This window comes from Balaenoptera ricei, chromosome 6 (assembly GCF_028023285.1).
Source record: "Balaenoptera ricei isolate mBalRic1 chromosome 6, mBalRic1.hap2, whole genome shotgun sequence".
NCBI lineage: Eukaryota > Metazoa > Chordata > Mammalia > Artiodactyla > Balaenopteridae > Balaenoptera > Balaenoptera ricei.
In genome coordinates this window covers 50520698-50532745 of record NC_082644.1, presented here as the reverse complement: position 1 = coordinate 50532745, position 12048 = coordinate 50520698, and the positions used below count along the sequence as shown (strand labels likewise).

Sequence of the window (12048 nt, the reverse complement as noted above, 5' to 3'; positions counted from 1 at the left end):
CACAAAGCTCAGGTGTTAGCCTTGAACATAACTTTCAAAATACCTTCAAATATATCCAACTCAGATCACTTTTGCCGATCTGCTGCAGTACAAATCATGTGCAACATCTTTTTTCCTTAAGACAAAACAATTCTTCAAACAATACTGCAAGTACATCACTAAACACCATGAGCTCTATCTGAAGGGATTTCTTTAGGAAGAACAGATTTTTTTTTCCCCCATCTCTTGGTAATTTAAATTTCTTGCCTGCTCTTATATATTCTTTTGTAAATTTTTTTTATTTGTTTCAAAATCACAAATCAATGTGAGCCACCTATCACATAATAACCAGGATGATCAGACGCTCCACTGGTGATTACAAAAACGAAACCAGCAGTGTTTCCCCCATTGATTCTACTCCTTTCATACAAAGATCTCAAAAGTATTTTCTACATCATAAATCTTTCTAAATTTTCCAACCGCTGCAAATTTCCTGGTAAATTTTAAAAGCTCACTAGGTGTCATATGAAGAGATTTCTCAAAGTATTCAAGTCAAAATATTTGTTCCAGGACCAGTAAAAAGTTTCTCCAAATTTTCTTTTTTATAAAAATAGATGCTTTTTTTAAACCCACATCAAAGAGGCTCTTATCTCTTTGGCAAGGTACTGCTTTACGAAAAGTTCTCCAGTATTCTTACAATAAGCGTTTATAATGTAGCCCCCCTTCCCCAACCCAAATCATAATTACAAAATAAATACTGTTTTTAACTTCATAAATAAAAATGTAAACTTCAAAATACTTTTCTCAGACATAACAGCAATGCTTTAAATGTAAACCAAACACAAAGCTAATCAGAAAAAGAAAAAAAAGGGGGGGGAAAAGACACAACCAACTAAAGAATTACAACACAAAGCCTCAATATTTACTCACAGGTTCAAGGCAGTTATGTAAAAAGAAAAGAAATGTCTTCCCTTAGCTGAAACACTTTAAAAGGTCCACCTTCTTCAAAGAAGGCAATAGAATGCAATGTGACAGGTAAAAACCCTGTACCTCTTGTCCATATTCAAACATAAAAGATATTTAAGAAGTTTTAATTCAAATACTAGCAATAAAAAATCTCACATATTTCTTAGGATGCTAAGTAGTCGTTTTATCCCCATCTCAACACTGACTTACAAAGACATTTACTAATGTATAAAGTTTCTCTTAACTTGCCTTTGTTGTATAGTTTTCATATATAAATGGACTGAGGACAAGAGCTCATTAGGCTTTGTGCGTTTTGTTTGTCTTAAAGGAGACCTGCAGTACTCTGTCTCCCAGACGGTATCCATTGAGGCTAGCTATCGCCATGGCAGCCTCATCATAGTTTGTCATAGTCACAAATCCAAAACCTTTGCATTTATTGGTGTTAAAGTCACGGATGACCTTCACGTTGGTGACAGCTCCAAAAGGCCCAAACATTTGCCACAGGATACTCTCATCTGCGTCAGGAGCCAGGTTGTACACAAAAATACACCACCCCGTTCCTGGGTGCCCAGGGATATTAATTCCAGCCAAACTGGTCATTCCATCAATGGTCATCGGAGAAAACCTACTAAACAAAATAGGAGAAACACACACACGCACGCATGCACACACACACACACGCACGCACACGTACGCACACGCACAAATAGAAACAGAGGTTGGTTACAGCAATGGACTTAATTCTTTCCCCTTTCCCATCCCAAGAGTTTCGGTAACTCCCCTCCCCACAAGATACATACAACTATTTGAGGTTTCAACCAAAGTCGGTGTGTGGCTTGCAGTGGCATGCTATAATATCATGGTATTAATAAGTTATGAAATGGCCACATATGCTGTATTGAAAAATATTACTCACAATAGCAAAGAAATAAATTTGGAGCTGGCTTCACGAACTTAAGCAGGATTGGGGGCAAGAAGGACCAACACAGACAGAAACATGCTATAACGTCGCAATGCAAGAGAAAACAAATAATAGGGTTTTTAAAGGCCAGGTGGCATCCAGTGGTATAATAATACTCCTTGAGTCAACCGTGCTTCAAAAACAGCTTTTCATTAGGCTGTACATGCAAAAGAAAACCCAACACAAACTTATGAAGGGTGTCACTCCCCAAATCAAAGAAACTAATCAATTATGGGAAGGGATTATGATTATCATGAACCTCTATGATTACCTCTTTACTCCATAAGCCATATTGAGCAGATTGTCCAACCTGCAAAACACACATTTAGCAAACTTCAGTTTTTAATTTTTCCCCTTGATGTCCAAGAAAGTTGGGCTCGTTACTGCCATCTTCCAAGGGGATGTTTATATATTAATTGTATGTGAAGTCTCAAAACAGTGGGTCTTCTTACATTTCTGAGAGGATGGTACCCACTGCCATAAAACAGTAGCTCTTCCAATGGATACAGTTTATCTCTACAAGGGTCAGGGAAATCAGTGGTGGTCATCTGAGGAAAGCCTTTCAAGAGGAAATGTGGAGGCTCTGGAACACTTGACATTTGGGTTCTCACCTTTTGCAGGCAAGTTCTAAGCACTCCACAGGCACCTACACGTCCTTATATTATTTTTAATTTTCAGAGCTATTAGTTCCTGAGTATCATAAGGCACTCAGATTAAGGGACTTGCTCAAGGCCAAAGAGTTAGTAAATGGTGGCATCGATATTCAAATTCTGCAGTTTACACAGAATTCCATAAATTTCCCTTCAACCCCCCAAATACAAAGGACTTTCATTTCTGAAAATCAAAGTGGTGTTATTATAGGTAAAAAGAACCTTATAGGACAACCTCAGCTAAACCTCCCATTGCTCAATGTGTTCGGCTGAGGTCCACAGAACGTAAGCCGACAGACTCACTGAGTAACAAAGCAAGGACTTCAGACCCCAGTCTGATGCTTATTTTGACTGTCCTACAAGAAGTATAGTCCCACTACTCAAGGTGTAAGAAGCAGGCAGATAGAAACAAACTTGAGCGAGCTTCTCTTGACAATTTTTTTTTACGAAGTAGATGGCGGTGGGTTGGGTACTCTTTAAAACTCTCTACCCTTCTCCTGTTTCAAAAATTAAATTGATTAAAAAAAAAAAATTAAATTGATGTTTTAAGCACTCGATTCTTCTTGCTTTATCAGTTTCAAAGAGACCATTCCAATGTTCCACATTTGTGCAATGCGTACCAGTCAATGACGTGTGTTTAGAGGAGGTAGGCATAAATGAATACCTCAACTGCCACAATATTCAACACTCTCCAAGTAAGACCCTGGGTCAGGGGAACATTTTTTTCTTTAACAGCCATGAACAGTTAAGTCTGAAAAATGTTTCAACCTTATTGTCTAACCTGTGGCCTCAAGTGAGGCTAGAGCACACATGAGAAAGCAACTCCTCCTTGTTTTATAAAAGCCCCAAGACATCTCCTTCTGGTCTTTCAGAACTGGACAAAGAATCTTCACAGGTTCCTATTCCCAATTACCTCTGCACATTTGTGTGTTTTGTAAAATTGAAAAAAGAAAGAACCGAGCTGATTGTAATGCAAAGTACTATATATATAAAAAAAGAACAAATCACAGTGACAAAGGAGCCTCATCTGTGTGTGGTGTGTGCCTTGTCCCTCTACTCTCTCAGGAGCAGGGACAAATTCATTACTCATCGTACCACTAATCATGGAGCACAGACGGATTGGGTCACTACAGGTTTACAATTAGTATCTGTTGACTGAATAAAAGCATTGAGGTTACTAACATTACCCTTAACTACTTAATCCAGAGTAAGAACTATCAGGAGGGCAGGCTGGGGAGCCTGTTTGCACATGCTAGGGGGAGAGCACGTGTATGGAAAAAGTACACAGGTGGGAGGGGGATTTTGTTTTGTGCAGAGGTAATGAGTATAGCCAAAGATGCCATACCCTTATACTCCAAAGTAGAGGCCACAAATACCAGAAATAAGGATGCAAACAAGTTAGTATCATCAACAATAAAGTAATCTGATACAGATAATTTCATAGAACTGTTGAATGATCAATACAGAATGCATTTGGCATATGACACCAGTAGAACAGAATAGCATATTGAGGTCTGCTTCCAAAGTACTCAGAGGCTCAGATGCAGAGACACCAAAACAGAGTCACATCATCTCTGCCCATTAATTGTGTAGACTCTATCACCACCAGCTTAGGACACTAACCAAAAGTCCAGAGACAGAATCTCCTAAGCAAGTTTTCAGTATTTTCAAAGTAGGGTAGAAACCAAAACTGCCCCAGAAGTGGATTACATGTGTTAAAAGGGGAGATATCTCATTTCTCACTCTCCACCCCAGGATTCTCCAGGCTGGAGGCCTAGGACTTTTATACTAGGATCTCTGAGGACCCTCTCAATGAGCCTCATATTTGCCCTACCTGTGATTTCCTGTGTGATACCACGATCCTGCCCACTGATATCTTCACTCAATATTCACTTTAGAAAAAATTCAGTCCTATGGAATTCAAGCCAAGTTATCTGCCTCTCCCTCTCCCTCTTTGCTCTCCTTGCCCCTCCCTCCTCTCCCATCAACAAGGAGGAACATGGCACCTAAGAAACAGGACTTAGGCAACACTGAAAACCCCTGCCTGCCCACAGTTGGACCTAGCAGTTTACCCTGCTCTCAGTGCCACACACCCACAGGAGCTGGGAGAAGGCAGGGTGTGCTCCACTAGGGCACCATGTACCCCAAGCCTTGTAGAAGTTGGAAAACTGTCAATTAGGCGGTTAGCTCTGACACAAGGACCACTATAACTCTGCAGAATTATACATTTTTTCTGGGTCTGTCCAGAGTTCAGGGACAGCCATCTTTTGCATGTGATCATTTAATGACAGAAGCCAATTTTTAATGGAGACCAAGTTAATAGCCTCCAGAATGACCTAGGAGGGGTGTGTGTGATTATATACAGCTGTATGGCAAATAAATATTAAAGTGTCTAATAAAAATTTTTTCTAATTTATAAATGAAGTATTCTTTACTCATGTTGAATAAATGCACTGCATCCAAAGCCCTCACTCAGTCCCCATGCATCACATACTTTCCTGAGGGAAGACTGAGCAGTCCTCAAAGGGAAAGTGACACAGTCACCTGTTCTTTAGCATGGGCATAATCCACTTTACAAATAACACGTTAAGTGGATTTGAAGGATTAGATTGGAAAACCGAGCTTTAATTAAAACCCTCAAAGAAGAGGTAGTTTTAAAAAGATTCCTGCAAACAATAAATCATCATCACCATCATCACCATCATCAGAGGGAGGATGACACCAGTAAGGAAAGCCCAAGTAAGTAAGAAAAGGGAGAGTTGATTATCTCTCCTACTCCTAGTACAAGCTACACTATGAGGTTAAACAAAATAATCTTAACATGTCTCACATGAAGTCAGACAAGAAATTCCAAATTATCAAGATCATAATTTTATGACTCTTGCTTTAAAGGTATATTATTTACTAAGATATTATGTAAGTGAAAAATGAGCCAGTTAGCATGATTAGCAAAACACTGATACATTGTTTATTTCATCCTTATTTTTATTTTCTGTGTATGATTAGGGTTTATGAATTAATGAATATAATAGCACAAGCCCCTATGTGCATATAGTTTATGACTACATGCCTAGTTTCTGATTATAAGTGGGCAATATTTTGAATAGAATATTCCCATTTCAAAGCTAGATGTTTATAAGTAGAGAGTGAAAAGAAGGTACCTGAAGGTACCTGCCCAGTTTCCAAGAAATTTAGCTGACAGACTACGGGAGGGCCTCTGCGCAGGTAGAAGGGGAAATGTCAGTCAAAGTGAGAAATAAAAATATACAGAGAGATTACTAATGGGTAAGAAAATAAAACTCTGAACTCTACAAATAATGGTTCTCAAAACCTCGCTAAAGATCACCGACCAAGATCTGCTTTGAAGTTAACCCACAACAAGATCACCAACTCATCTCCTTATCTAATTCCTCTAAAAAGAGAAAAAAATTATTCGGGAGGATTGATACCAGTTTCTTCCCAAAGTAAATTGTGATAGTGCAACCAGCACATGCCTTAAATGAAACTCAAGTGCTGATTTAAAAGCTCCTTTAAAAATGCATAAAGGCTTATTACAGAAGCAGGCACACAAGCCATTAGACTAGACCACATTTAATAAAATTAAGGCTGCTCCACAAGAAGAGAGATGAAAAAAATTTGGCTGAAAGTTTAATTCAGATACCATGTCCCAGGAACATACTTAAGGGGCTTGAATTACACTATCCATCCAAATAAACAAGGCCGGTCTTATTTTGAAAACTGTAGTCAATTAAATAAGCATATTAGATTAGCAGTGCTCATGTTAAAATAATTCTCTTTCTAATTATTCATATGGGTTGACTGAGCCATAAACTTCACAATCCCACTTTTAAACTTAACTCTTATTACATGGATTTTAATTTTTTTTTTACCTTAAAAGATAAGGTACATTTCATAAATATTAAAAACATCCTTGGCTATTAATATTTATAACTTGTATTCGCCAATCTCTCTCAACTCCCAAGGCACTATGACAACATAAAAACACACAGTGCAAAATTTTCTAAGTGTCCGCAGGAAGGTGACAAACTCAAGGCTGAGAGCATTAGAACACAGATACTAGAGACAAAAGATCTAGGTAATGACCTAGGCCTGAACTACAGAAGAGCAAAATACCAACAAAGCAAGCCAGTCCTTCAAGAGTCTTTCTGAGATGAAAGAAGATTCAACCTTAATTCAATAGAATAAGGGGAAAAAAATCAAGGTAATGACAGACCAGGTTCAAACATATTAAAGAAAAGCAACACAACACCCTAAACTTAAAATCTAGGAATAAAGGCTCTCAATTTCTTGTAACACTGAATCTAAACCAAACACCTTCACTTAGCTCAAAGACTAGTTCATAATTTATTATCTGAAGATGGATTATGAGAAGTGGGGTGACGGAGACAAGAGTTAAGAATCTGAAAGTACAATAAACATCTTCCCCGTTTTCTGAAACCAAGTTTCCCTTAAAACAAACAACTCTTATTCCCTTCTTCCAAAATTTCTTTTTATAGGAAATAAGGAAAGTAAGAATCGCTAAGTTAATTACATGCGGAACTAAAAGATAAAGGCACAGAATGGGCAGAAGATATTTTTTAAAATATTAAATCTGATCATCAGAACATCCTGTAAAGCTTTACCCAATTAAAAAAAAAAAAGCATACAGGGAGGGGGCTAGATGAAGTTGAGAGCAGATAAAAGAGCTATCAACAACCTAATATTTGAGTCACCTACATGCCTTGCCATTTCAATAACCAGGCATTCTCCTGGAGATCCTATCATTTCAGTCCTCTTGGCTCAGGCTTTCTCAGAATTCAATCTTGATTTTAAGAGCACAGTTTTACTCAGTAACTACCATAAAACAAAAACCAAACCAGAGGTTAAATTGGGAAACACCAAAATTAACAATTTAAACTAATACAGCTTTCTACTAACATCAAACATCTTGTATTTTCACAGTATTAAAATCAACCAGTAAGTTTCAAAGAACTTTCTTCTACCTAAGCTCAAAATTCTTTTCTAGGCCCCAAAGAGCTCTGAAGTTAACTGGATAGGCTGCCTAGGAAACACCTCTACAATTCCTTCATGCATGTCTGTGCTAAATTTGCAAAAAAATATTACTCACTTAAGATGCCACACAGGAAACCTATAGGCAGAGCTAAGAAGTGGCTTTGTGAAATTTCTTTCTCTGCAAGGGCAAGCAGCAAGCAGCCCCATGCATGTCTTCCTCCAGCCCAATTACCAACCACCACAGTCAAAAGTGGCAGTGTTTCCTTTCTACCAATGCTTTTTTAAACCTTACAAAGTTAAAGCAGAGAGTGAAGTGAACACAAGGCTTAGTCAACTGGGTACCAAGTCATACAGTTCCAAATGGAGCCTTCTGACAGTACACCCTCTTCTCCCAAGGCAAAAGCCACCCTAAGTAGGAAATGAACATGGTGTTCATGGAAAATTTCTTTCTCATACCTCAGGTGACGTAATTTTTTTTTTTAAAGGAGATATTTTACTAATTTTTATCTTTACTCTCTTCAGCACTCTAAAACACCTGAATGAAAAAATGCATGTGATTTAAGCCAGAAAACATATAACTCTTTATTAAGCAAAATTTGTGACTATATTTTTGGTAATTAATTATTCTGCTCCAGCAAGGAAATAAAATTGATATTCACTGGTGATAAAAAAACAAAACAAAAAAACACTAGCATGGAGGTTACACGGCATTATGGCTGCAGTATACCATATGGCCAAAAAGGATATTAAAAATGTTACGGAAAATAAAAAATGTTTATGTCTCTGTGCTCTGTTTAACATCTAAAAGTCACCATTCTTCTCACATGCAGTTTAGGGATTTTTTAAAGTGACTTAATGACTTAATCTGGTTGTTGCCCCAGTATTAGAATAAAATTTGGAAAATTAGAATATTTATACCCGTCTATGAGATAGAATATCCTCTTTGGGCTAAAAATGCATGGTCATTCTATGGACTATACAGAGGTTAGAAAACTACCACCCACGGGCCAAATCCAGACTGCCATCTGTTTCTCTACAGCCCAGGAGCTAAGAATGGTTTTTACATTTTTAAAGAGTTGTTTAAAAAAAAAAAAAAAAAAGACACGCATCAGAGACCATGACCCACAAAGCCTAGAATATTTACTATCTGGGCCTTTACAGGGGTTTGCCAACCTCTAAACTGCAAGGAATAAAAACTTAAAAAGGGAAGAAGGACCTATTTATAAAAACGTAATGTCATCACATAAGTTAGGTACCCTTAGTGGTGCACATATTACAAAACAAAGTAACTGAAAGAGCTTGACCTAAAAATTAAAACACAAGGATAAGATCTTATCAAGAAAAAAACTAAAAAGGGGAATTTGGAAGCACTGGAAACAGTTAAGAAGACCCCAGCATTCTGTAGGTCAGGGTTTCTCAACCTCAGCACTACTGCTGTTTGGGGCCAGATAATCTGTTGCTGTTGGGGGCTATAACTGTACATGCAAGGTGATCAGCAGCATCCCTGGCCTCTCCCACTAGATGCTAGTGGCACCGCCCACTCAAGCTGTGCCCACACAAACGTCTCCAGACACTGCCAATGCCCCCAGAGGGGCAAAACTACTCCTGGTTGAGAACCACTGCTGTAGGCTATTGTCCTTTTGTCCCCACCCTGGATATCTGCAAAAGACACTATTCCCCAAGTAGGTTTTCTCTGTGCCCATAAGAAAAAGAAAGAAAACAACAATAATAATAGCAAACCGGAGACCGTGTCAGTAAAAGTACTGGACAGTGAACCTGAGAGTTCTGAGTTGAGTAGCTGGGCGTAAGAACCAGACCAGACTTACCTAAAACGCTGTGCCTGCTGAGCTAGTGGTCCTGGATACCTTCTGTTTGGAGACTGGTACAGCTGGGAAAGGATGGCCTGATTTGTTTTTTGGCTTGGATTATTAGCAAACTTTACAGTGATTGGCTCTGCGGCAGCAGGAGGTTTCTGGCCATTTAGGCCTTTGATAGCTTCTTCTGCCTCAATCCGCTTGTCAAATCGAATAAACCCTACACCCCTTGATATGCCTATGGTAGATGTGGGTAAGGATTTGGGAAAGAGGGAGTAGAAGGAGACAGGAGGGAGAGAAGAAAGGATAAATTAATTTTTCCTTCTCAAGAACATGTTTTCACCCACATATAACATCTGCCACAAAATCACATGAGGAGAAAAGTTTTACCTTGACTTAGTAGCAATTCAGTATAGCATTACAATTTTGTATTTTTTTAAATACATGAAATGCATTAAATTAAATTAACGTATTTTAAAGTCCATTACCACATGCTACCAATAAGCCAAGAAGAAGAAAGCACACAAGCATATCCATGTTTCCTTTCCCCACCTTCTTCTCTCCCTCTCATGCACTCACACTCTTTAATAAAGTCAACAGTATGCCTGTCTTGTACTTTTCAAATTATGCTATTGGACAAACAGTTCAGAAATGATGGGCACAGTAGCTCTTTTTCTTGTAACAAGGAGAACAGAAACAGACATTTGCTAAAAATGCTAAAAAGCTATGCTAAAAATATACGCACAGTGGTAGAAAAATATATTTCAGCTACATTTTTAAACAATATAATTCTACTTAATCATATATAGGAAACCAACCCTTTAAGAAAAATGTCTGAAGAGGCTTTTCTGGTTCCCTGAAGTTCCCCCACTATTTTGAACTGGCTGTTCTTTATTAGAGAAATAACATTATATGGAGAAAAAGAGGTGAAAGAGGAGGTAGAGTTTAAAAATAAATAAGATAGAAGTAAAGGCTCAAAGCTTTCTTTCTTTGGCAGCATTTACTTCTGAATACGGAATGTCATTCCCTGGCTCCCACTCTCCCCACCCTGAGAGACAAGAATGGGGGAAGGCAGAGGGATGGCCAAATACCTGTCCAGCTTTTGAGAAATGGTAGCAGGAAACCCAACTCATTCCATTTAATTAGCTTAACAGGCTATTTGGGGTGGCCATAGCTGGCCATCATGAGATTAGTAGTTGTAGGGAAAGACTTTCTTGGCAAGCAAATTGGTAGTAGCAGTACCAGCTTGGGACTAGCAGTGAGAAAAGCCTAGATGATTCAGAGTATGTCACTGAAGAAAAGAGTGAGAGGTTATTAAGAAAGATAGGCTAAGAAAATGCACTAGACCATTATGATTTATAGGAACTTTAAAAAAAGATAAAGGTCTGCTTGCTCTACAATTAATACTGTGTAAGTTGAAGGGCTTAGAATTTTACTCTAAGGTAGATGAGGCATTTTTTCCATATACACTTAACTCAGACAACCCCTATCACTTCACCTTTCCTATTTAAGCTATACCTGCTGCACATTATTACCACCTGATGGCTGAATAACAAAATTGCAGGATTTTCATTTTAAGTAAGGTGGATAATTTCACTCTGTAAGTCATAAGTATAAAGATGAAACGGTGAAATGACAGCAAATCTATCCTTTCAGTTATCTATTAAGAATGAATAACCCCTAGGACTTGACTATTCCATAAGGAAAGCATCAGATAAGCAACGAAATGGCCTCTATATAGGATGAGTCATCTAAACCTATGGTCCTCAAACCTGAGCATGCATCAGTATAACCCAAAGGGCTTGGTAAAATGCTCACTCTGAGAGTTTTATTCATTAGGTTTTGGGTGGAGCCCAAGACTGTGCATTTCTAAGGAGGTTCCAGGAGGGTGCTGATGCTCCAGGTGCAGAATCACACTTGAGAACCACTGACTAAACCAGGAGGTGGCGAGATAAATCCACCTGTGAGCCCACATACTCAGGATGGACTTGCAGTTAAGAGATGCGCTTTCTGTATCACAGGTGAAAGAAATCTACTTTTGATTCACAAGTCCTCACTGAGAATGAATGAATGAATGAAAAAGCATGAATATTATGAACAAAATATCAGGCCATTTTTGTTGCTCTAAACAAATATTATCTAGATTGCTAGGCCTGGATTTCTATTTGACCCCATTAGCAGTCTGTGTGATACAATACACTGTGATAGAATGTATGATAATTACGAAATGCAGCTAAGAAGAAAAGACCACATTTTTATATACCCTCACTGGACTAAATTTTCTCCATACAGCAAAACCTACAGGCCATTCTCCCAAGTATGTGAATGATGGTAGATATCACTTTACTCAGAACTCATAAGTATGGTATTCAGACTCTGTAAGAGGTTAATTAACAGCACAGAGGGGCATAACATAGGCTGCTTCTGATCAAATTCAGGTCAACTAAATTGATCGTCACTTGAAGAATTAAAAACTTGGCCTGATTTTACTCTGCGGTCCATTGTTTCTTTAAAAAGAAAAAAAATCACACATTGTAATGTACAACTATCTCCACTGGTACAATAATTATGAGAGAGAGAGAGATGGGAAAGGAGAGAGAAAGAGAATAGGGAGCATGAAGGAGGGGAGAAAGAAGAAACACACAGAAAAAAGAAAAACCTATTT

At 38.2% G+C, this 12048-nt stretch overlaps 1 protein-coding gene across 6 annotated transcripts in view; it reads right to left on the bottom strand.

The window, feature by feature from the left end:
* Positions 1-1228: 1228 nt before the first annotated feature.
* ELAVL2 (ELAV like RNA binding protein 2) overlaps positions 1229-12048 on the bottom strand; it is a 71208-nt gene continuing 60388 nt past the window's right edge. For 2 of the 6 annotated variants that reach the window (XM_059926377.1, XM_059926380.1), the window contains exons 5-7: positions 9396-9621; positions 2178-2216; positions 1229-1573 (exon numbers count right to left, since the gene is read on the bottom strand). In XM_059926377.1, the coding sequence (XP_059782360.1) occupies positions 1243-1573; positions 2178-2216; positions 9396-9621 (596 nt within the window). In that variant the 3' untranslated portion in view covers positions 1229-1242. The remainder of the gene's footprint in view (positions 1574-2177; positions 2217-9395; positions 9622-12048) is intronic. The other 4 variants (XM_059926379.1, XM_059926381.1, XM_059926382.1 and 1 more) reach the window with 3 other exon arrangements.